The 27,910-nt window shown below is 32.1% G+C and overlaps 1 protein-coding gene across 1 annotated transcript; it reads left to right on the forward strand.

Annotated features, from left to right (window-relative positions):
- The first annotated feature begins 1,410 nt into the window (after positions 1-1,410).
- Positions 1,411-27,752, forward strand: axo (axotactin). The gene is made up of 30 exons (XM_089701710.1): positions 1,411-1,604; positions 2,593-2,721; positions 3,228-3,441; positions 4,380-4,516; positions 5,262-5,413; positions 5,986-6,049; positions 8,131-8,415; positions 9,030-9,136; positions 9,559-10,173; positions 10,705-10,885; positions 11,185-11,302; positions 13,099-13,247; positions 13,982-14,184; positions 14,679-14,890; positions 16,253-16,467; positions 16,806-16,979; positions 17,425-17,650; positions 17,911-18,158; positions 18,406-18,834; positions 19,302-19,505; positions 20,043-20,260; positions 20,419-20,498; positions 20,726-20,838; positions 23,287-23,490; positions 24,142-24,326; positions 24,990-25,142; positions 25,677-25,793; positions 26,262-26,397; positions 26,968-27,068; positions 27,645-27,752. The coding sequence occupies exons 2-30, from the start codon at positions 2,616-2,618 to the stop codon at positions 27,750-27,752; spliced, it is 5,454 nt and encodes a 1,817-aa protein (XP_089557836.1). The 5' UTR covers positions 1,411-1,604; positions 2,593-2,615.
- The last annotated feature ends 158 nt before the right edge of the window (positions 27,753-27,910 follow it).

Raw genomic sequence — 27,910 nt, forward strand, 5'->3', positions numbered from 1 at the left:
GTGTGGATTTATTTTCAAACTTAGATATAAATGGATTATTGTTTATTATTTTTAATGAAATATTAATACATATCTCTGTATACAATAAAATTTTCGGCTCATCATTTTAGTTATCAAAAACCTCCGAAACGGCTGGACCGATTCTTATGAAATTTTGTGTGCCTATTCAGATTTGAGAATCGTTCAACATTTTTTATTCATGCCCCGAAGTGATAAGAGTAACGCAGAACAAGGATTGCCTCGTCAGTTAGTATCTGTACATAGGATATTATATACGTAGTATTACGTAGTTTATAATATGAAAACATAGCGGATGCAACACGCATTATGATAAGACACAACGGTAGGTAATTGGTTATGCACTCACTACATTGCGATACCAATCTGCAGTGGGGTAAGTTTAACTAGAAATAAGGTCCTTGAAAAAAATGTGTCCTTGAAAATGAATAATCATATTAAAATTAATTCAAAGATTAATAATTGACCGTCATCACATCAAATGGCTTTCACGTTTAAACAAACATTCAAAAGACTAATTTTTAAACTCGCAAACACCTTTTGTTTTTTAATTTTTTATTCAGCACCCACATTTTTTCGACACACAATTTAAATTTTACAATTTTCAGGTTTAATATCATTACAATAAGTTGACCTTTACAGTTTTCCCTACTCGCAATGAATTCTGCAGTGCGCAGAATGCGAAATCAAATTGGCTCTCATTGCCAATTAAGTAAGACGTGTCAGACAGCGGTCAATATGCCTAATTAATCAACTGCACTGCACATGCAGTTTTACCGATTTTAGAAAATGAGGACGCACGCTTGTGAAGATTTTGTGTTCTGTAGATAAATAGAACAAAAACGGAAAAAAATATTTTATTCTCTTAACACCACAACGGCACAGATAATAATATCATGTTACTATACTAGACAGCCGCAAAAAATAGAAACTTTAGGTATTTTTACAACTTGTTTGCAAATCAATGCTTTGACATTTGAAAACCTAAACCTAGCGTAAAATAGAATAGAAATAATACAATATAATATTACATCATTAATTCAATGCAATGATATGAAAATGGGATAAACATTCAAAATAATAAAACCTACCACATTAATCAAAATTTGATACCGGCCTAAAATTCTAAAACTAAAAATTTAACCTAGGTAAGTACTACTACGATCGTACTATCGAAAATCTTAACATTTTAATTCCTATAATCGTTGCCATTTGTAAAGATTTAACCAATTGTACCAAATAATATATATGCTATTATCTCGTTTCAATCTCTTCACTAGTGTACTCTCAGGCCGGCAATAGCTCTGACCCACGAGGACAAATTGTAGGTGTCATTATATTGTACTGTTAACGTCGCCTCAGTGCGCCACGTTTCACTAGGGAGGCGTTACCCGTGTCCTTGCCTCATAAATAAAAAAAAAACAAACGCGCGCTTTTTTATCTGTGCAGAAAAAATAATAGGCGGGAAATTTTTAAACGTCAAACGAAATTAATCGTTCACGTAAAATTAAGTGGTGTGTTGTGAATTTGTTAAATGTGTTTTATTGTGACTTTTTGAAGGAATATAAGTCGGTGTTTTGTAAAACGTAAGTAAATAATTTTAATTAATTAACACCTAGGTACACTAATTTTTGGTCATACATTACATACTCAATTAAAAGATACAATCCAGTAGTGAAGTTATTTAATAATTTCAATTTCTAAATCTGAATTAAAGTAGGAATTTAAATTTATATTATTTTAGCGTAATAAGTATACTACATTTTTTTTATAAAAATACTGTCATTGAAACAAAATCTTGATTGAATTATTATTTATCATCAAAACAATACTCGACGTATTTACATCTATACATTTTTGTTTATTATAAAACATTGTTTACACTAATCTACGAATGTCACACACCCGAAAAATGTGTATCATAAATAACTAGCAATTTTGGTTACACAGATCAAATCACATTCAGAACCAATGTGTCAACCCGAAATCGTCTTGAAACGATGCGGCTACTTGAGCCAATTTAAGTGCAATCACCAACCAAACACACTTGACCTCTCGCATTCCTATAAATTTCTGCACATTCAAACATTTAATTTTAGAGGACACGGCCGAGCTAGGCCACGATACACTGGTCGTGGATCAGCCAACATGTCCCTGTGTGTGTTCACTCTGATTCTGTATTTCCGCTCTATACCCTATGCTAAAATTGAACGAAAAATAATATCCACTCTATGGAAACGGGCAAAGGGTTTAATTTCATTTAAACGTTTGAAAAGCTTCGGATGAGAGTGGAAGATGATATTTTAAACAAATTAGGGCCCTAATCACATGGAATTATTTCTTGAGATAGCTAAGTTTACGTAGTTATAAGCTTCCGTGAGAACATAACAATATGTTTAAATATTAAACATAACGTAGGATATCGCTGAAGTTTATTGCATACACTATAATATAATAATTATATGATCTTGAGAAACAAAATAATAGGGCAAGGCAAAGTTTCCTATGCCATAAGTAAAAAATACACGTAATAATTAATAATATATTGATTTGAGCAGTAATTTTAAATTACAGATAAATGATATTAAAAGAGAATAATGGGATTACGGGACAGACGAGGAATGTACATCTTAATGTTGATTTTATATGGAATAGCTGATATTGACACCAGTCTTCCAGTAGACATAGGATCTGAAGAAAAAGGTAACAAGCAATAAGTTGTTTTCGACAGCTTACAATATCAAACGTAGGTTCAAACGTATCAAACGTATGTGTACGTCTACAATATTATACTGATTATTCTTTAGAAATACATAATCTACTTAGTAAAATAATAGTAAAAAATATTTTAAAGTTGATAAATTAACGTACTAATTAGTTACTTTATTATTGTATTATTACAATATACTTTAATTCCTCAAAATATGCTTCCTTTTGCAACCGCTCTGCACTTTGTGCATCTTTATGAAAAGAAACACTTGAAAAACTCAAAAATTACTGCATCGATTGAACTCAAATATTATCTTGAACCTTGTTTTATCATTATATTCTACCTCACGTTCTATGATACGCCACCATAATATCCCACAATGAAACATGTCAAAGCACAGTTACTTTTCTGAATATAAACTAAAACCGGTTATGTAGGTGATATAAACAAAATCAAATAATAATACCCTGAATTATATTACTTCTAACCCCTCCTCCAGTGGTCCCCCCCACAACCATAACCCCCCCTCCTCCATCCCCCACAACAACCACACTACCCAACACATACGCAACAGCGATCCCCCCAATCCCCCCCAGTAACAGGGACAGGTATCTCACCTTCGCGGAGTCAGGGCATCACCAGACCTTCATGTTCGCTAAGGACAATACGTATATACAACTCGATGGGGATATTATACAGAGGTTTCAATTGAGGTAAGTAATCTATTTAAATAAAAATAAATCGCCAAATGTAAGCATGTAATGTAAGCGCAAAACTTGACGTTTAATTGACCTAATGAATAAACCTGTGGAATAAACTCTTTAACGTGACAAATATTAAAATCGAGAAAGGTAATATAGTTATTAATATACATATTTTTCTTATAATTAAATGTGTTTCAAAAAGAGAACTCCTAATAAAACCAGTTGTACACGAACCGACCAAAATGAAAGTGCACTAAAAACACGTAATCCATACAATTATTTCTGCATAAAGTTTTCATATATATCGCAACTAGCGAGCGACATTTTCATGAATACAGAACATGTGACTATAAAATTGAGGATTACAATTACTATGATGTATTGCCATTTGCTATCCACTTGATATATAGTTCACTTATGTCGTTAAGCTGTTGAAATGTTAGATAAGACGGCCTTGAGGTTCAACCTTTGATCTTACTAGGAGTGAAATCTCGTCATAGACCGTAGGAATAACGAAATCAGGTTTCAAATTTGTAGAGCTCGATCTGTTATTTGGTACCTAATATTATATTCGTTATTTGTTATAAAAAATAAAATATGCTCTTTATATAAAAAAAAAATCTTGCAATACTGAATGCATAGCTTGAACTGATATCTATTTAAGAACTCTGATAATATTTTCCATTAATAGAAAATTTACATCTTTACATTAATAAGGAAGACACAATGGAAATTCTACTCGAGTTACAATTAATTTAATCGGAATATATTACAAAAAGTTAATTTCTTTAAATACTCAAAATTAAATACATAAGTAAAAGGCATTAAAGCACTAAGAATGAAAAAAGACAAAAATAGAAATACTTATTAAATAATATAAAATATTTATAGCCTTCACTGACGTAATTCAAAAACCTTATGTGACCTGTATTCGTAATATTTTTCAGATTATGCAGAGAAATATCATTTAAATTCCGTACAAGGCTTCCCCACGGCCTTTTGGTGTATCACAATGTGAAAAACCCAGTTTTTAAGATGCAACCATATGCGTTATATGTTATTGTAGAAAAGGGAGAACTTAAAGGTAAGATATTTTTATTATCTATACATATAATAAATCTGTAGAAGGGTCAATTCTGTACATTAAAAATATTGAAAAAATAAATAGCAGGGGGTGTTACTGGATCGATATCAAACCCAAATATGTGATTAAAAAAATTTTTGTCTGTCTGTCTGTCTGTCTGTCTGTCTGTGTATGTGAAGACATCACGTGAAAACTAACGGTTCGATTTCGATGAAACTTGGTAACCTTATTATCCTGGGCGTAAAATAGGATACTTTTTATCCTGGAAAAATACGTAGAAAAAAAATTATCTTAATTTTTCAGTTTTATCCATAGACGTTGTTCTGTAGAACCGCGAACACACGTTGCGTATTATTATAGGCCTAGCCGTATTTGGGTCCAATAGATATTAATAAGATGTCATTGTCAGAGTTAATGGAGAAATAAACCATCCACGCGAAGACCGACATCCGCGCGGACGGAGTCGCGGGCGGAAGCTAGTTAAATATATTAAAGTTACTATACAGATTAAATTATTTATATACTAGCGGCCCGCCCCGGCTTCGCCCGTGGTACATATGAAAAATAGATGTTGGCCGATTCTCAGACTTACCCGATATTCACAGAAAATTTCATGAGAATCGGTCCAACCGTTTCGGAGGAGTATGCAGACTAACATTGTGACACGAGAATTTTATATATAAGACTTGATATACTTTTTTGACGTTTATTGTAGGTACATTTATTGATAAAAATAACATTTCAGTGGTCCACGTATTCGGTAAGCACCTAACTTCAGTAACAGTAGGTAGAGCGTTGAATAGAGATCAGTGGCATAGTGTCGTAGTTACTATAGATGTGCATGGAGCAAGGCTTATCGCTAAAGTCGATCAGTTGAAGGAGGAAGTTTATTTGAAGGTTAGTATTATTTATATTATATTCGTATTTGACGAAAAACCTCCAAAATATAAAATAAAGCTTCATCTTTACTGAGTTAGAGGCTATATTGTATACTAGCTTCCGCCCGCAGCGGCTTCGCCCGCATGGTGTTTTGATAAAAGGTAGCCTATGTTCTTTCTCAGGGTCTAAAGATTGTCTGTGCCAAATTTCATCAAAATCAGTTGAGAGGTTTAAGCGGGAAAGCGTAACAGACAGACAGTAAGACCACAGACTAATAATAATATACTAAGACAGAGTTACTTTCGCATTTATTATATTAGTAGGGATTTTGATATCCCGTGTTAACCTGATCGAAGCCGGGACAGCTAATTAGATATTTTCTATATTCAGCTGTTATAATGGGCAAATTTCTTTACCTGATAAAATTAACCGTTTGATTATAGTTGACATATAATTAGGCTTTCACAAAACAATCTTAATCACTTCAAGTCGTAAGATTGAGGCAAACATCTATAGACAAAAATATTTAAAGTGGTAAACTAAATAACGCTGTAGCTTCTTAATAATTTTAATTGTATTTATTATTGCAGGGTCTAAGTTTTGATACCAATTACGGAATCACAGACAATCTAACATCGGTCATTCTTATTGGAGGTAAGAATTTCTAGATATTTTACCAAATATAATATATTAGACTGGGGTAGAAGCCTTTGAAAATAATGAAAAGATAAAAAAAATCGCAGTCGGATGAAACCCATTAGAGAAGGAGGGGAATATGATAAAAATGTAAGGAAAAATAAATTACGGTCAATCCGAGTTCGGGAAGCGGGAGGGGGGAGCTTTTAAGAGAAAAAAGGGTTTCTCTCAATTTCCGACAAAACTACAAGTCCTATAGAAAAAAGTTCAATCACAAAGTTGTAGGTAATTAAAAGTTCTACAACTTTTGTATTCACAATTTTTTCACATAACCTAAAAATTTAGGTGAAAAATTCAAAAAACCAAGTTTTTAGTCTTTAATTTCTATCTACTTCAAAATTTATTTTTTTTCTACGAAATTTGGTGAAAACTTACTTTATTATGTCCCAAATACACTGTAATTTATTTGATTGAAAATATTTATTTTTTCGCCTTATTTTGAATTAATACCAAAAAAACAACCTAATTTTCAATCGAAAAGTCACCCGTCAAAATATCAGCTTTTTTCAAAAACTTGGGGTGCCTTTTATTCATTGAAATCTCTACTTTCATATGGTGTAAAAAAAATAAACACCGCCATAGTAAATGTTCTCAGGAAATGCATACAAACAGTCTGAAAATTAGCTTTTACTAAATCAGGCACAATTCTTGAACTCTATATCTTCTCTTGTATCGGCTTTTCGGTAATATTTCAAAAGAAAAATAATTATCTGTTCTAAGTTTAATATTTTACAGCATATTCAAAAGCAAAATGATGTCGATAAAAACATTTCAGGTAGTTCGAGAAGTGTGCCTGATTTAGTAAAAGCTAATTTTCAGACTGTTTGTATGCATTTCCTGAGAACATTTACTATGGTGGTGTTTATATTTTTTACACCATATGAAAGTAGAGATTTCAATGAATAAAAGGCACCCCAAGTTTTGGAAAAAAGCTCATATTTTGACGGGTGACTTTTCGATTGAAAATTAGGTTGTTTTTTTGGTATTAATTCAAAATAAGGCGAAAAAATAAATATTTTCAATCAAATAAATTACAGTGTATTTGGGACATAATAAAGTAAGTTTCCACCAAATTTCGTAGAAAAAAAATAAATTTTGAAGTAGATAGAAATAAAAGACCAAAAATTTGGTTTTTTGAATTTTTCACCTAAATTTTTAGGTTATGTGAAAAAATTGTGAATACAAAAGTTGTAGAACTTTTAATTATCTACAACTTTGCCATTGAACTTTTTTCTATAGGACTTGTAGTTTTGTCGGAAATCGAGAGAAACCATTTTTTTCTCTTAAAAGCTCCCCCCTCCCGCTTCCCGAACTCGGATTGACCGTAATTTATTTTTCCTTACATTTTTATCATATTCCCCTCCTTTTCTAATGGGTTTCATCCGACTGCGATTTTTTTTTGTCTCAAAAATTATCTACTCTAGTCTATATGCATATTATGGTTGCATTCATTTCCTTAACTTTTTGATATTTTCAAGTTTAAATGTCAGATTGTGATTTGTGATGAAATATCATTGAGTTGAATAAAAATTATTTCTTAATATATATCTACCGCACTATAAAACAAACATTGGAAATGAAATATGTATTAAGATTCGCATGCAAATAACTTTATTTATTTAATCACTTTTGTTACATCATTGTTAATGTCATCTATGTGACATTTAACTTAACAATTTCTATTTAAAAAAATGTGTGCGTGTACTAGTGTAGGTACACACGTAAGAAGTGAAACTTCTTTATGACCTTCTTTTTCAAAAAATAATTTACTATATGCAACTTTACAGAAATACGTCGAATCACGCGTGGTAGGGATAAGAAAAAGATGGCGCGTAACGGAAAAATTTCACGCGTAACGAAAAAATGTTACACTAAATATTTTTCCAACCCCGATAAAGAACTTTCACTTCAATATGCACGTTCAATAACAAGACGTCCTTATATTATAAGCATATAAATTATATGTACTTATTTACTGTTTCCTTAATACCTATATTACATGGTCTACATTGATAATATAGCAAATATAATCGCTTCAGGTCTAAGTTCCGAAGAAAAACTGCACGGCGTAAAATACATAATAGAATCATTTGTCGGTTGCATCAGCGATATGGTGTTAAGTTCAGGCAAAGCTGCATCCGATCTCTTACCAATAGTCCCTTTAATAGCCACAAAACACGAAAACGTTAAAGAGGGTTGCATTAATAAGTGCAAAACTGTAGAAAACCTCTGTTTCGAAGGTTCTAGATGTATTAACGAATATAATGGATATAGGTGTGATTGCTTCGGGACGTTGTATGAAGAACAGCTGTGCGATGTTTATAGTAAGTAATCACTACATAGTATAAAACAATGTCGCTTTCTCTGTCCCTATGTCCCTTTGTATGCTTAAATCTTTAAAACCACACAACAGATTTTGATGCGGTTTTAATAGATAGAGTGATTCAAGTGGAAGGTTTTAGTATATAATTTATTATGTTCTAGACAAAGCGGGCGAAGCCGCGGGTGGAAAGCTATTTTATTAATAAATAATAAATAATCGTGTATGCGTGCTTGTGCATGTTGTTTTGAGATATTATTATGTACATCGATAAAATGTAATGAGTATAATCGAGTATTATATTATCTGTCCAAACGCTTATGAAAGTCCTTTTCAATTGGTTTATAAAGCTCTTGAAATAATGGTTCCATGAAAGAGGATGTGTTCTTAAAGAGAAAAATTATGATAATGGTGTTTATGTGATTTTAACGGATATGAAAGTTGGCATGACGATTTTGCCATGACGCGAACTTACAGTCTTCAGCTACCTATTTACATACCAAATTTCATTGTAATCGGTTCAGTAGTATTTGCGCGAAATTGTCACAAACATCCATCCCCACAAATTTTCACATTTATAATATTAGTAGCATATATTTATTTGCGCCACTATTACAGCGGCGACGATACTAACATTACGCGGCTCTAGCTACGTCTCCTATCGGGTTTATGATTGGAAGGACCGCGTCCATTCCACTTATACAAGGGTTAGCTTGCATTTTAAGGTAATTTTATTGGTTTGGTTCATTGCTTATAGATGTGGTGTCATTTCATTCATATCTACTTCATAAACATCTAATTTCATGGCAGTAAATGCTTCTGTCAAGATTTACCTTTCCTTATGTTGTTTGGAGTTAAAGTTTAAGCCTAGAAGTTATCTAATAGAATTTTAAGACATGATTTAAAAGTTGCATGATGTATTAGTAACGTATACTTGATATTGCTTAAAATATTTTTTGTCTCTACTGAATTCTAGATCCAGTTTAAATATCAACCAATTTATCACATAACATTTGCCCCCTTTGCATAATTGATGATTACGCTATGGAATCAATATTTTATTTATGTAGTATGTTAATTAGCACACATTAAAGTTCACTAAAAAGCATTTCAATATTTCGATCATAAAACAGCAATAAATTTGCAGACACGTTTTGACGATTCTGCGCTTTTTTATGCGAGCGGTCAAATTGACGATAAGCACCATTACATTGCTCTTTCAATACACCAAGAAAAAGTGGCCATACAAATTGACCTAGGTGATGGACCAGTAGAAGATTACTTGGGCAAAAAAGTCAATAACAACCGGTGGCATAATATAACTGTTATTGTATTGGAAAAAGAAGTTTTCGTTTATCTAGACGATATAAGTGCTACTTACGAAATTCCTGGCGATGCGAAATTCGTTTGTATCGATCCGGAAATATACATTTGTGGGGGTCCAGATTTGTATAAAATGAAAGGGTTGAAGTCGTTTAACAATTTTGCTGGAAATCTCAAATACGTTTATTACAATGATGTATCGATATTGTATGAATTGAAACAGAACAACCCTAAAGTACATTATATTGGAGCTTTAGATCCTGAATTTGAAGAGATCGATATAGAAGTGATTCCTATAACTTATCCATTCGCGACATCTCATATTTGGTGGCCGTTGAATACTAGTAATAGTATTAATTTGATATTTGATTTTAAAACTAGTAAGAATATGGCTGTATTGGCTTACAGTCAGATAACGTCTGGACAAGGATACTTTGAGGTAAGAACTGAAGCTTCAAATTAAAGATTTTTGTAATTGGGAACCGGGATTTCTAGTATTACAGTTGTCATTTTTTTTTACTTAAAAATAATATATGAATAAATAAAAAGTATAGTTAATTAAATATTATACTTGTCATAGTTCAGTTAAACAACTTCACATACGCCTAACATCCAATATAAGCACAGTTTTTGATATCCATTTTGCCAAGATTCTTTTAAATAAAAAATTGGTTGTCTGTAAAGTCGGTTTACTGACGATAGTTGAACGTGACAACGTCCGATTGTGCTTCTTTGTCGGTCGTTCCGCGCTCTCGCTCGCACTTCAAGCCTTACATGGAACGCCTCAGAGCGAGGTAACGCCGCATGAGTCATGTTTTTTCGTGCGTGCAGCCGGCTCTATCGAATTATAAGACTTTGTCACGTCTTAAAATCGACACATAACTTGATCTTGATGATGATGATAAAAAATGTCAATTTAAACGTATAAGCACGTATAAGTCTGTACTAAAATGATATCATAATGTTCCAGGTAAGAATGGTAAAAGAGGAAATAAGATTCGAACTAGTCCCCGACGTAGGTAAGAATGTGACGGTTTTAAAGTCGGTTAAATTCAACGTAAGTAACGACTGGCATAATGTCGAACTAGATTATAGGAAGGGAAGAATTAAACTGACTGTGGACTATCATAATAAGCATGCGCAAATGTTTGGTAAGTGATTTATCTCATTATTGATCAATAATTTAAAGAACAATTAAAATTAAAGTAATATTGAAATAAAATTTTCAGTATTAATAAAATATAAATTCTAAAGTTCAACAACTTATCGAGTTCGACTGTTTTGTCTGATACCTACTTGTTGATTTAAAACGACTTAAAACTTTTAAGTATTTAATATTGATCTGTCTTTGAAAATCTGTAAATTCCACATTTCAATTTTCTAGTATATTCTATTTCCTTCCTTCTTATTAATAAAATGTTAAAATTCTGTTTGCCTCAAATTTCTCTAGGTTTAGATTTTCAGTTGCAAGACAAAATTGTGATTGGCAGTGGCTTGAAGTCCGCTAATCTTGGATTGATTGGATGTATGAGAAATATTAAAATTAATGGACTACTCATAGAACCACGGTAAGTTATTACAATAAGAACTTTAACTTTCCACCTGAAATATACCATTCTCAGAAGCTGAAGAAATAACAAAAAAAAAATTAGTAATTTTTATTGGGACATTTTATGCAACTATAACGAAAACTATAGTCCTTTCCACCTAAGATGATTTCTGTGACACATCGATTTTTGACACGTGTAGAGATGTCTTTACTGAAAATGTATCAATTGTTTCCGATAATCGATAATATTTTATATGGAAATGAAATAAAGTACCAAAATTAGTTTTTTCGGCATTTTGCCAACAATTAACTAGGGAAACTTAGCAAACAACAGCAACAAAAAGTCAACAATAACAATTAGTAACAATAACAGAATACCACGTAAAGTATCAATATAAAAATGCAACTTGTATACAAGGCTGACGCACTCGTACAGACGATTGACTCGATTGACAAACGATCACAAGATGGGCGCCGATTATATGATTTTCCAACTCTATGATTTTTCAACGATCCATTTCATGTAAACGAATTGCGTAGTTATTATATTTTTGTGTTATTTTATTTTATTTTTCATTATATTAAACTGAACAATACTGTTTTTGATTTATAAGCTTAAAATGTTTCATTTTTATATTTTTGGTAATAATGCCGCCATAAAATAAAAATATTATGCACTAAAATTATTTTGGCGTTTAAAACATAAAATACGTAATTCGGAACACGATGAAGTGTCACAGGAATCATCATAGGTGAAAAGGACTATAATATCGAAAAATAAATAAAACATCATCCACTGACAGAAATGTGTGCCATTTAAAAAATAGAACAATTTTTTTTTCCTATAAGGTATATCAAGACGTGTCTAGTCTTCTTCTATAATAAAAATATAAATATTTAAAATCTAAACCCGATCACAGATAAAAAATACTTCAAATTAAGTATGTTAAACGCTAGTTTCAAATCGATACCCGTTAGAGAGATAGTGATTAACCTAAAATTTGATTAATCACTCAAATACATTCCCCAATGAACTCGATAAAACGTATTTTAACGCAAAATTTTGCTCTCATGCATTGTGAATATCTTTTGGGAATACTAATATCAATCGACATTTCGAAAACGTGGTTAAAATTAAGCATCCTAATTTCGAGTTAATGGAGTTTTCATTCGTACTATGTTTTGATTGTTTGAATTATTTAATGGAAACGTGTTTTTAATTTATTGACGAATTTAACATTAATTTCTCGTTTAAGATTAAGTCAACCCACTTTTAATAATACGGTACATTAAAATAACAAGATTTGAAAATTCTAAATATTTCCGTATTTTTTTACCGAACTCTTAGATATAGTCAAATTAAATGACCTGCTTAATGCTTATGCTTTTTGGTATTTAACAATAATCCACAGAACAAAGCCACTATTATAATGATACAAATTAGTATATTTAATTATATCATGGTAGGTTTATAATTTTGCAACCGACTGCATAAATAGGAGGAGATTCTGAATGGAACCGAATTTGGTGATTCATTTCATTTTTTTAATTTGATAGCTACAGGTCCCAATTGAATTTGGTCTAGTTCTGACTATTTGAAGGTAGTTTTGATATTTGAAATTATTAAACATCACTATGCAATAAAACACAAAATCGACTTAATCACTTTATCCCATTGACCACCGAGCGGCCCGATCGGGCCGCGACACAATAGATTTTCTATTGTGTCTGTGATTCCGGGACTGAGGGATTATTACCCATAATATGACTACATTTTAATAAATAACATTAACATTGTATTTTTATTAACAACAGATACGTTATAAACACAGAGCGTGTAGTAGGCGAAGTAGCAATAGACGACTGTCGCTATGTAGACCCGTGTACTCGACCCAACACTTGTGAGCATGGCGGTATATGCTCTATCAGGGAGGATAGAGTTATTTGTAATTGTGATAATACAGGTAGGTTTCACTAAATATATATATTTTAATCCGTCTTTAGGTGTTCTTAGGTTAAAAGTTAGGTGGTGAAATATATTTTCTTGCATTAGTACCTACTCACGACTTTAGGGAACAAAATCAAGGAAATGTCTTGTTTAGCAGTTCCTTTGATTTATTATAGGATGTTGGGTAAATACACATAATATATATATACGACTTACCTAATTTACAAGCAAAGAGATGTAAGACTTCTGCGCCTTACCAGATTAAGACATTTATATAGTATATTATGTTACCCAGTATATTATGTTCTTTTAATTCTGTAATACTTAATATTTAACAAGGTGGCCAGTTCCGTAATAAGCGATTAAAGTAATTTAAAATTAATCTTAATTGAGAATAAATTAAAATACCTGTTATTACCGTCACTTTTCACATAAGTCTGTATTAAAATGTTAAGGATAAAAAGGCAGACATGTTACAATAAAAATTTCCATGTCTAACTTTCAGACGGCAATATATTATATAATATCATATTAAGATATTAATAATATAATCACTATTTCATTTTTATTAATCTATAGCCTAAATTTATAGCATACACTAAGGACAAATTTTTGATCCTTGGTTAAAACTTATTCCTATCTCTATATTTTATATTATTGGTTAATGCTTTAGTGAGTCGAATAAGCTTTAACCAGGGGTTGAAAAATCGGCCTTAACCTAATTTTGACCAAAAAATCTTCCGCATCCAGGATATATAGGCGAGAACTGTCACTTTGCGACATTCAGGAAGACCTGTGAAGAATTAGCTCTACTAGGTTATACTAGAAACGACGTATATCTCATAGATATAGATGGAAATGGTAGATTTCCACCAGCTCATGTTAAATGTGAGTTCCAAATAGAAGCGGATTCGTCTACCACTGTTGTGGAACATAATTTACCTAGCCAAGTGGTAAGTATTGGTGAAACAAAGCAAATAATATTACAAAACTTAAAAATACATAATTAAAAACACAGTGATTTCGTACATGATGATATCGTGTAACCATGTTTCTTATTAAAATCTATTAGAACCATGAGGACAATAAATTCAACTAATTTCAAATCTTAGGTACTGAACCTGAAGGTATTTTGTTAAAATAAACATATTAATTATAATATTATGTACATGTTTAATACTCATTGGGTCGCCTTCTCGTGCGTATTCTTTAAATAAATCTTAAGTTTTTACCTGAGTTATCCATTTAGTTTGCCATTCTCAATTCGTAGCTTATATTTTTATTTTATATTATTATCAATTCCACATTCTCACTTTATATTAAATCCAATTAAATACCTTAAAGAATATTTTTATATCTATTTGCTTTCGAAAAAATAAGCAACAAAAAGTGCTAAAGTACTTTACTAATTACTTCCTGGATGTACATAGTATTCATAAATCTTCAGGATGTAAGGTCAGCATCAGGTCAAGACTTCAGCTTTAAAATCAAATACAGAGAGTTCACCGCGGAAATGTTACAAGAGCTCATATCCCATTCGTTGTTTTGCCGACAGTACATTAAATACGATTGCAATATGGCGCCGTTAGAATTGCACAGCGCTACTTGGTTTATTTCCTCTTCTAACGATACTGTTGATTATATTGGGAACGTTAAAAGGTAAGGTGTATTTTTATTTAACACAGTATCAAAAATAAAAAATAAAGCTTTTGTTTTTGAAGTAAAAACTTCTTTAGCGGCGTTGGGTATAAAATCAACACGCGTCAGGAGTCAGGACACGTGACCTGATCTAAAAATAAGACGGATGGATATCAAACATGCTCAACGTTAATAATCAAGTTTTCACTTCTGCCGGCACTCCCGGAGTGCAACCCGTCTTTTTTTTTTGGAATGGTATTGATTTTTTTGTAAGTTCATACTATGTAATTTGTCTTTTTACGAAAGTAAATACCAATTCTTATTTTATTTTAACAGCACGAGATAAAAAATGTATTTTATCATCGATTTTTGTTTAAAATACATGCGCATTGTACATCTAAAAAGATAGTCTATGTTCAATTCGTGCATATACATAATGTTAATAATACGTTTAATGTATCGTAATTTGAATGACATTTTAATAAACACATGATTACAAAATTTGAAGTAGATACTTCTAAACAACCTATTAAGCTTTTTCACAGAATACTTGCATCAACATCCTATTCCAAAATACTGATTACAATATTTTGAAATAAAATGTACCAAATCCATTAAATTGTGGTGTCATCACAAAAAAATCACTTTCCTTTTCCCAACTATCGAGTCATTAGCAACCGATTTGCAAACTGCAATTGAATTCCAATTAATTATGTTATTTCACAAACACAAACAAAACTTTGTACGCTCCAAAGGTCGATTACTTTTGAAAGTATGCAACGTTTTGGAAAGGTCAGAATAAAGGTATAAAAAGTATTGAAATGTTATCCGCCTTTTAATCACCTAATGTTCTCATTATGCTTTCAAAATGTGAGGGTTTAGTTAAAAGGTCTTTACAAGCTATCATCTAAATTAAGTATTATGTATGCATGGCTTTATACGAGAAAATGATTTTCGATCTGTTGACTTTGAAAGATTAATAATGATGATAAGGGAAAAAGATTTTACACAGTTCTGTCGTCCTCAAAAGAACCTTGACTCGGACCCAAAAGATACACTTACATTTATTCTTTGATTTTTGTGAATTTTAAATAAATGTTGAATTTGTATATTTTTAAAAACTACTGATGCTGTTATTATGTACTAGAAGTGTACAAATTGTTTACTAATCATACTGATTTACTTTATAAGCAGCTATTTCATGAATTATTAAAAAAAAAATAACTCTGTAGAAACAGCTTTGCGTTATGACGGTTCAAAGTAGGTACTTTGAGAAGAATTCTAATTAAACAAAATAGTAATATTTGAGTTTATTATTAAAAAATCGCTCTCCTTAAATCTTAATTTCGACTTAACACTTAACAAAAACAAAATAAATTTTAGGGGTTACTGCCCATGCGGTGTAAACGCAACTTGCGTGAACCCCACACAATCATGTAACTGTGATGCCAATGAAAACAAATGGCATTCCGATGAGGGTACACTCGTAGACCCAAAGAGTTTGGGAATTACTGAAATGTTCTTCTTGCAACAGAAGGACTTGACGGAGGAAGCTCAGGGCAGGATTACTTTGGGTCCCTTGGAGTGTGTTGAAACCAGTAAGTTATAATAATATGATAAATAAATTTAGTTTAAAAATTCAAAAATTCTTTATTCGGAAGTTGGAACAAACATTACGATGGCACCCGTAAAAGCATAAATTATTTTAAAAGAAGATCTTTTTAAATTTATTGATTTAATAGATGGTTTGGTTAATTAAGCTAATTAATAAAGTACTTAAATAGACAATAATTTCATTAGAAAACAAAATTTTCTTAAAAATAATTAACAAGGATTTATAAAATTCAAGCCTTTTAATACTCATCCTTTTATTATCTAATTCAGTCATATTTAACTAGCATTAGCGAAAAACCTTAATTCTATTATCACTTACCAGATACACAACGCTACGTAGTAACATTTACAACATCACAATCATACATAGAAGTACCTGGTTGGAGGAAAGGGGATATTGCCTTTAGTTTCAGAACTACTGGCACAAGTGCTATATTGTTATTCCAACCACCAATCCGACCTAATTATCCTTCATTTATGGTCGCTTTAACTAGTGGTAAGATATTTTAGAAAATATAAATACTACATAATCAGTCTTTATCTTAAAAAAAAATAGTGTATGCCGACCACACATGTCAGAAGTGAAACTTCTTTGGCAAGATTCAAAGATACCAAAATCATCGCCTTTCTCCATGACGTGACGGTACTGCCATGACGTGATCTTTAAAATTTTAGTCTCAGCGCGCCTAAAGAAGTTTCACTTCAAAAATTACAATTACTTTGTATAAAAATTGAATAAAGTTTATATAAAGAGTATTTGAGGTGATAATGATAATGCGCATTCGGGAATTGTTTCAACAATCAATTTATTATAACGAATATCATAACATTATTGGTAATTTAAACGAATAAAACTGTAATTGCATCAGTTGTATTCAATTTTACTCTTCAATTATTTTACACTGAAATTAAATAAATACTTAATTTTGATTTAATTTTAGAACATGAATTAACTTTTAACTTTACATTAAATACGGGAACTACAAGGAAATTGGTGATTAATTCTAAAAGAAAGCTCAATGGAGGTGAATGGCATAAAATTTGGATCGATTATAACTTCTATCACGTTAGGTTTATGCTAAATACTGAATATCAGATGCTCAATTTGTTGCTCGAAGAAGAATTCGGACCGTTTGAAGGATCTATGTTTATTGGAGGTGCTACTGCGTAAGTAGAAATCAATAATTTCTGTATAGTAAGTAATAAAATAATATTCATTAATTTCATACTTTATTTTTATCACAAATAAACACCTCAATATGCACATACGAATAATACGAAAAATGAATCAAGATCAATTCAATTAATTTGCATTTTAACGGTAAACATTGCGCTGCAAGATTTAAATAAGTACAATTTTATAAAAATTATTTCAAGAGCTGATAATACTTATTAATAAGAAATATAACATGCTACATTTATTCCAGAGAGCACCTCAAAAAATCAGCCGTGAACCAAGGCCTCATAGGCTGTTTCAGAGGTTTAGTCGTAAATGGTGAAATTCTAGATATATACAGTTATATGTCTGTCCATTTGTCTGAAATAATAAAAGATTGTAAGCCTTCTTGTGTTCCGAACCCTTGTCAGAATAAAGCCACTTGTAAAGAACTTTGGTCCACTTATGAATGCATTTGTAAGAACCGTTGGGCTCATTTGGGAGAACATTGTGAAGAAAGTAAGTTATTCGAAACGTTAGAATTGCATGTATAAAATTAAGCTATGATAATTGCAGTATGATTTGTTTGATTGAATACTTAGGCTATTCGATAAATTCCTAGTTCAACCAATTCAATCAATTTCTCTTTTAAAATATTAATTTACCTAATTGGGATAATATCCAAGATTTTATCAGCCAAATTTGTAAGAAGTAGTAGATTTTCTTAATACATTGAAATAGTAGAAAATTTTATTTTTGTTTTTAGATATAAATGAAAAAGCACTAACATTCCAAACACGTGAAGCGTACTTGAAGAAAAATTACCTAGTAGACAATGCAACTGACGCAGAAAAAGCAAGACTCAAACGGATGATGGTAGAAAATGTTCTAATGAATCTAAGAACTTACGACGATAATGCTCTAGTTTTATACGCGAATGACAATCTTAATAATTTCATACATTTATTCATTCACAATGGAACAGAAATTATTTATTTATTCAATAATGAAGACGAAATAGTAGAAATGAATGTTACTTATGAACATATAAATAAGGGTGAAAGTGTACAAATAGCTATTATAAGAACTGAGAATAGTACCACGTTGCATGTAAATGATAAAAATACGACTATTAACAAAGTGGCCAAGTTATTGTCCAATTATACTAATAAGCCATGGAAGAATCCAGAATTGGGTAAGTTGTTGTTTTGAATCGTATTACATAACTTAAATTTGATTAAAAATATTTCATTCGTAATTTTTTTTAATTTTCTGAATTTTGTGCATTAGCGAATTTTTTATATCTTTGTTCTGATGATGATACTACAATATTATGTGTATTCAGAAATCAATCCATTTTTTTTCTGCAACTGACAGCTAACTGATCTATTATATTTTTTAATCAATTAATAACCTTATAGATAACTGTTAACCAGATTAATAAGATCTCAATTATCAACACACTGTTTTTTTCCTAAACTAACTTCATTCTGCGACAAATAATTTTCACCATTCTAGAGGTATTACGCCCGGAGAGGCCTCCAGTACCACCGGCGGACTTCCTCACGCTAACAAGCGACACTTATCCCTTGCATTTGTCGAGCAGAGCTAGATTGTTGCCAAATTATTCGATATTTGCTTACCGAGTTTCCAAATTTTTAGAGGTGATCCGTCCCCAAAGACCCCCAGCTCCTCCGACAGATTATTTCCAAATGAATTTAGGCGGTTTCGATAGTGACTCGTTGCAATTGGCTCCTAGAGCGGGCAGCTTGCCGCAAGGGGGTTACGTGGGTTGTGTGCGCGGGCTTAAGATCGCGGATCATGTTGTCGATCTGTCTAAGAAGGCGCAGCAGAATATTGATCAGGGTAAGATTTTTAGAGCAGATTTTGTGATTTAAATTAATGTGTTGCTAAATTTTATATCTATGTTCTAATGCAGATTGTGTTTGTTCATTATAGATTACTAGATTTCCGCCCGCGGCTTCGCCCGCGTTTGCAAAGGAAATCCCGCATAGTTCCCGTTCCCGTGGAATTTCCGGGATAAAAACTATCCTATGTGTTAATCCAAGTTACCCTCTATATGTGTGCTAAATTTCATTGTAATCGGTTCAGTAGTTTTTACGTGAAAGAGTAACAAACATCCATACATCCATACATCCATACAAACTTTCGCCTTTATAATATATATTAGATATTAGATTACCTAGTTCTTAGAATGACCAGTTTAGCAGAAATACTTTCATAATATGTTTATTTTTTCATGACATTGTATAAGACACATACCTTTCACGTTGTGCAGATCACATAAAAAAGTACACTTCTAAATTACTACAATGGCAATGTTAATAAATACTAAGTAACTAACTGTTTTTCAAATTATTTACCAAAATTTCCTCAACACAGACCTAATAGGCGTATTACCAGAATGCAATATGAAATGCGATTCAGAGCCTTGTAAAAACGGCGGCATTTGTACCGAAGACTTCACGAACCAAGAGAGTAGCTGTGATTGTGAACTCACAAGTTATTTTGGGGAATATTGTATGGAGGAGAAAGGAGCTGATTTTAATGGGGAAAGCATTCTGGAAAGGAAATTTTCGCTACCACAGACTATAAATACGGTAAAATTTAATGACTTCAACTTAATCTTTAAAAAAATCGTAAAATTTATGTACCTACCTACATAATACGTAATATCGATTGTGTTGATGAAGCTCAAAACTTGAAGGTTTATTGTGATATTAAACCCCGGTATTTTAAAATATAACTGATTTTTCAGGTAAAAATAAAATTAGCGTTTTCAAGCAACGACCTTCGACAGAAAAATACAGTACTTCTGCTCGTACAAACGGAAAACAAGTAAGTAATTCAATGTAATGTTTTTATTGATCGCTTTATTCGTACTCTATCTAAAATAAATACTCTGAAATGTGCAATTTAATTTTCATTCTGATTTTGCAAGTCACACGAGAATTTTAGACTAATCTTTTACAGTTTACTATTGCACTGTAAGAATTAAATAATATTTGAAAAGATTTCTTTCAATATTTTCTTACCACATACATTCAGAAAAATGCGAATTTCAGACGAAGCTATTACTTATTAGTAGCAATAACACAAGATGGCTATTTGAAGTTCGAAGAAGACAGGGAAGATGCCACTTATGGAGCTGAAGTTAAAAACAGAAACTTTTTGAACGGTAAGTATCTAATTACGAAAGAATTTAAATATGTAATATATTGGCCCCGAGACTATCTTAAATAATAATTATTAACCATCTAACACTAAAATCCAAATTAAATGTAAACATTACCTTCAAAATAAATCAGATGCTTATTAATATAGCAACAACCCATTTTTTGGTCAGAGACAAAATAATTTACGTTACATATTTTGTTTTTGTAGTTTCTTACCCTTATAAAATTGCGTTCCAGTACTTATATTATACTAGCGGTCCGCCCCGGCTTCGCCCGTGGTACATATTTCGCAATATAATGTCCTATAATATTTATTTATTTATTTATTTAAAAAATAAAAAGTGGCTTATGTCCTTTCTCGGGTATCAAAATATCTCTATACCAAATTTCATGCAAATTGGTTCAGTAGTTAAGGCGTGATTGAGTAACAGACAGAGTTACTTTCGCATTTATAATATTAGTATGGATGTGCTATTAATTATTAAATAGGTTTGAAGTTGGTGCCGAACATTAAGCACTTAGTATTAAGCCCGTGCACCGACATCGAACCTTTTTAATAAATAGCACATATAAATAATATGTAGTAAATAACTGTCAAATCTTTTTTATTTCTTACTTTTCCGTTTTTGAAGTCGATTGTTTTTAACGTAGTTATTTTTATTAGTGAATATTAAGCTTTCCGTGCGATTAGAGCGTTTTATGAAAATTAAGCTCTCCGTGTGATTAGAGCTTCTTGTGAAAATTAAGCTCTCCGTGCGATTAGAGATTTTTGTGAAAATTAAGCTCTCCGTGCGATTAGAGCTTTTTGTGAAAATTAAGCTTTCCGTTCGATTAGAGCTTTTAATGAAAATTAAGCTCTCCGTGCGATTATAGCTTTTTTGAAAATTAAACCTCTGTGCGATTAGAGCTTTTTGTGAAAATTAAGCTCTCCATGCGATTAGAGCTTTTTGTGAAAATTAAGCTCTCCGTGCGATTAGAGCTTTTTGTGAAAATTAAGCTCTCCGTGCGATTAGAGCTTTTTGTGAAAATTAAGCTCTCCGTGCGATTAGAGCTTTTTGTGAAAATTAAGCTCTCCGTGCGATTAGAGCTTTTTTGTGAAAATTTAGCTTTCCGTGCGAATAGAGCTTTTTGTGAAAATTAAGCTCTCCATGCGATTAGAGCTTTTTGTGAAAATTAAGCTCTCCTTGCAATTAGAGCTTTTTGTGAAAATTAAGCTTTCCGTGCGATTAGTTTTTTGTGAAAATTAAGCTTTCCGTGCGATTAGTTTTTTGTGAAAATTAAGCTCTCCGTGCGATGAGAGCTTTTTGTGAAAATTAAGCTCTCCGGGCGATGAGTTTTTTGTGAAAATTAAGCTCTCCATGCGATTAGAGCTTTTTGTGAAAATTAAGCTCCCCGTGCGAATAGAGCTTTTTGTGAAAATTAAGCTTTCCGTGCGATAAGAGCTTTCTGTGAAAATTAAGCTCTCCGTGCGATTAGAGCTTTTTTGTGAAAATTAAGCTTTCCGTGCGAATAGAGCTTTTTGTGAAAATTAAGCTCTCGGTGCGATGAGAGTTTTTTTGTGAAAATTAAGCTCTCCGTGCGATTAGAGCTTTTTTGTGAAAATTTAGCTTTCCGTGCGATTAGAGCCTTTAATGAAAATTAAGCTCTCCATGCGATTTTATGCGGTTATCAATTCGGCCGGTATATTTTTTTTTTATTGTATGTACACGATTACTCCGAGGTTTCTGAACCTTACGTGATTCTTTTTTTGTTCGATGCGGGATGGTGTCGAATTGGTCCCATAATTTTTTTTTCGGATAGGCCCAGTAGTTTTTATTTTATGAGCATTTTTGTCTGTACTCGATGACTAAGTTGATATGTAGCAAGTAACTTTGATTCACTTCCCGGTAACCGATTGAGCTGAAATTTTGTATACGTAATTGTAAATTTGATAGCGATGAAACATTATCATGACATGAAGCTGATTTGATGATGGAATCGGAAGGTGGCCATAGGAACTCAGTAATATATTGACTCAACTTTATCGAGTTTGGGCTCGTTTGATTCGTGTTGAAAAATACACTAAAAAGTAATAAATAAATTAACTGCGTTAAAAACAACCGACTTCAAAAACGGAAAAGTAAGAAATAAAAAAGATTTGATATTATTATTAACTACTAGTTACTTGATATTATTGTACATATATTTCGCAATAAAAAGTGGCCTATGTCCTTTCTCGGGTATCAAAATATCTCTATACCAAATTTCATCCAAATTGGTTCAGTAGTTAAGGCGTGATTGAGTAACAGACAGACAGAGTTACTTTCGCATTTATAATATTAAGTATGAATTTGCAATATGTAACGATTTACAAAAAAAGTGCGATTGGAAGTTTATTGTATCAGGCTGTCTATCAAAAACTATGAACTAGATTGCCTCATCCCAAACGAGCATTTTTTGTTATTTCTTAGGCGCTCGACATACAGTATACTACACTCGAGTAGACGATGAGACCAAACTTCTCATAGACAGAATAGAAGTGCCTCTAGAGAAACTACCTCCCCAGGGTTTATGGGAAATTTTCGATGTGGGTTCAAATGAGGTCCAAATTGGGGGACTTAATACTTCTGACCCGAGGCTCAAGATTTATAAGGGCTATAATGGTTGCCTTTCGAGTAAGTATTTTTTTCAATTTCAATTTAAACAAAATTTCTAGCAATTCTTCAACATTGATTACGCTAAAATGTTTATCATGAAGCCTCGTGTTGTAGAACTTGATGTTCAAGCAAGTTCTACAACATCTTGCCTATTGAAGACGAGGCTTTATACACCTTTAGAGCAATAACCTGAACATAAAACACAATTGATGTAGGGTGTGATGTAATGGATCTGTGTGTGATAATAATATAATAATATAGTCCTACTGTTTTGAATAAAGTTCAGTTGAAGACAGTCTACAGTTGGGATCAAGTGTTTCATTAACCACCAAACTTCACATGGCGACCCTGCTAGTGCTCGCGGCAGTACTGAGCTATGGATCATTTTTTTTTTCTTGTGCTACTTATTTACGTTAGATATACTTATAACTTAAGAATAGAAAAGATGTAGGGAAAGGGTTTTTTCTTTTATTGTCCTACTAGTGGTCCGCCTCGGCTTCGCCCGTGGTACATATTTATATTTTTCCTATGGCCTTCTCCTGGCTCTAAACTACCTCTGCCAATTTTCAGCTAAATCGGTTCAGCCGTTCTTGAGATATAAGTGGAGTAACTAACACGACTTTCTTTTATATATAAAGATAAATAATGAAAATATGTTATCAATTCCAGACATCCTGGTATCAATAAACGGGTACGACATGAAGCCCCTCGAGGAGTACATGTTGTTCACGCGCTCCGACAGCACAGTGAACGCGGTGAACGCGCGCGGCGTGCGCAGCGCGCAGTGCTCCAGCGACTTCGACGAGGCGTGGGAACGGGACCCGCTCGGGGCTGATAACGGCAGCTTTCTCATTGTGAGAGACAGCTTTCTAGGCTTTTACACCCTTCCAGACATCCTGAAACACCCTTCCAGACATCCTGTAACACCCTTCCAGACATTCTAGCATCAATAAATGTGTTCCAGCGACTTCGACGAGGCGTGGGAGCGGGACCCGCTCGGAGCTGATAATGGCAGCTTTCTCATTGTGAGAGACAGCTTCTAAATGGACAGCCTGGGCTCTTTGTTAAAAACCATTTAATAATATGAATGATATCAAAACGTATATTTTTAATATAACTGTTCGAGTTGCTATCCGTATGTGCACTACTACTGCCACTCTTTTGGATCTAATTTATTACGTAATTTTTTTCTTGTTTTTTACCTACTCAGTCTCTTCCGTAACTTCTGTATATTTTTTGTTTCAAAATTACAATATTTCCAATGCAGTAACTTATCATTTACCAGAGTGTAGGCAAAACCTGTGTAGAAGTAAAAAGACCTGCATCCCGTTCGACTCGCGCCACACTCAACCAGATTCTTTTCAGAACCATACGATCTTACATTCGCTCGTACATTGTAACTATGCGCTCGAACTTTCCATTTTTTTCTGTCAGTTAAATTCAATCTTCTCTTCTCTATTTTACGATGTCACTTTCCAAACATAAATAAAATACCAAAATAACAATATTTCCACTAGAGTGTAGACAAAACCTGGGTAGAAGATCCACCCTCCCGCATCCCGTTCGACTCGCGTCACACACAACCAGATGCTGAGGAAGAAAGTGCTGATAGAATCTTCATAGCTCTCATTGTGGTGTTCGTTTGTGGCTTGTGTTATTGTGGATCACATGTGAGTATTATGCTATTAGTTTATTAATTTAGTTGAATAAATTTTGTAGCTTGTAGCTAGTCTTGTAGCTTTCAAATAATACTTATCCTTTATGGTATAGTGACTGTCTCCTTGGTACAGTGGTTGACGCATGAGCGTAGAGCCGAGGGGTCCTGGGTTCGATTCCCGGTGGAGACGAAGAAAAAAATGTCTTGGTCTGGCAGGATACAGAAGGCTGATCACCTACTTGTCCCTAAATAAAATCGATCAATGAAACAGATAATGACGTATAATGCATCTGCCCCTTACCCCACTAGGGGACATGGGACTTCACTATGGTGTACTTGGACTTTTTGTTGGTCCTTCTAATTAACCTTTTTCATAAATATCAGATGATATACCTCGTAATAAGTTACTTCTAAATAATAAAGAGACAACAATGTACGTACTTAAATTAGTTTTTCCTTTATTTCTAATTTATAGTAGGAAAGTAAACATGAATAAGACTAGATTTTAATTTCCAATGTTAAAACAATCTTATTTCAATATCAATAGATGTGGCGAACACAGAAAGCCTACAAATTACGATTAGAAAAGGAAACAGATGAGAACATAATGAGGAATAAAGAAAAGGCGACAAAATTGCAAGAACCGAGTGTGTCTTTTATGCAGGTGAGATAATCATACGAATTGATATTTTTTTAAGGCGTGAGCATGCTTAAATCTAAAAATAAAATCATAGGAGTTACTGCAACGTCTTGTTATAATATTTACTAAAAATTCACTGTTTTCTCAGTTTATTTAAGAATTTTGATGATTAATCTTTTTTGTTTTACCTTAAATGTGAATTTAACAAACTCTTTAATAACTGTCACTACAATCATATTTTTACAAATAGAATTATGATTTGTGTAGCTAAATTAAATTACTAGAAATTATAATAAATGTGAACTCAAGAAGCTTATATCTAATACACTGGAGATTTCAGTATGAATATTAATTTGTAACAAGAAAATATGACATTGAATGACGCCTGTATGTTTTTTTATCCTTTTCACACCTAGGTAGTTAGTTATCTCCAGTGTATTAGATAAAAGCTTCTTGTGAACTTAATGCTTGAAAAAAATTAAAATATTTCAGTTAAACAAAGATGAAGCAGAAAAAGCAGAAGCAGATAAAAAATCAAACGGAGTTATAATCGATGTAGTTCCAACCATTATAGTTGAGACTAATGAAGAAAAACCGCCTAGTAGGAGAGGCTCCTTACGGTTTAGAGGTAAAACATATTTAATTACATAAAATACATAAATTAAATTAAACTTGACTAAAATTATCTTTAAGCCATGCTTTTATCACAGTATACTTAATAGTAGCTAACGCTAGTTTTTTCAACATTTATAATCTAATTCTTGGTTCTCTAAATATGTTTTAAAATTATTCACTACAAAGTTTGGTAGATACTCAATCAAATCAGTGTCTATTGAATACAATATTTTTACCAATTTAAATAAAATTGTTTCCTATTTTTTACTTTTTCCTAGTCTTAGATCCTAAAATTTAAAATTCTTTTATGACCTTTTCCTACTTGTACATTTTATCAAATATTGAAAATATAAATAAATCAAAAAGTACCTAATACATATAACATTTAGGGCTGATTTTTCAATCCTTGATTAAAACTTATTCATCGAATAATGTATTAAACTACCATATCAAAAATGTATTCTAATTGTCCGTATATGACAGTTTACAGGTGACAATTTAAAATGTTCGTGTAATACTTTATTGGACGGATAAATTATAAAATACATAAGGATTGAAAAATCAACCCTTAATCAAATTACAGATATGGTAGATAAGGAGATAGCGTGGGTGCCTTTAGAAGAAAAAGATGAACCGTCTGAAAACGAAGAAGATTCTTCAGAAGAATCTACTAATAACGATGAAGTAAGTATTACAATATATTTAATACTAGCGGTCCGCCCCGGCTTCGCCCGTGGTACATGTTTACGTTTTCTCTACATAAGAACCATCCTCGTACTTCAAGGAATATAAAAAAAAAAAGAATTATCGAAATCGGTTCAGCCGTTCTCGAGTTATGCGCTTACCAACACATTTTGCGATTCATTTTTATATATAAGAAGATGTTAGAAAAAATATCATACATGAAAAGATTGATATTGATGAGAACATCCAGTAAAAATCTCTACTGTCCTTGTGTTGGCGTTTGAGTTTTGAGGTAAATATGTAGGTACTGAAATTAAGTCCAACAATCTTTCTGACTCAAATAGGAAAAATAACGTTTAACACTTCATTATATTAACACTTAATAATATTTTCTACTGATATCATAGATACAAATGCAATAATTCAAATAGCGCTAATTTAGAGGTTTCTAGCGATTATAATATAGATCGTCTAGCGCTCATACTGGAAATAAGACATCTTTGAAACATTTTCGTAACTCCCCTACACTGACCTAAATCAAAACTAAATCTAATATTATTTTATAAATTGTTTCAGGAAGAAGAAGAAGTGAAACCAACTCACAATAACATCCGATCGTCACTCACTCAACTTCCATACAAAATTGATGAAGAAACCGCCATAGAATTAACAACCAACGCTTAAGAATAATAAATAAATATCTATATTTAAACTATTCTTTATTATTTTTATAATATCCTGTATCCTTTTATGCACACGCTTTCATAAAAAATGGTTTTATAATTTATGGATTTAAAAAGAAACTAACTTGTCCAGGGTTCGATTCCCGGTTCATTATTGAA

The sequence above is a fragment of the Colias philodice genome, chromosome 12 (genome assembly GCF_061535455.1).
Source record: "Colias philodice isolate Cphi_HAF_F1 chromosome 12, ilColPhil1 Martin Lab GWU primary, whole genome shotgun sequence".
NCBI lineage: Eukaryota > Metazoa > Arthropoda > Insecta > Lepidoptera > Pieridae > Colias > Colias philodice.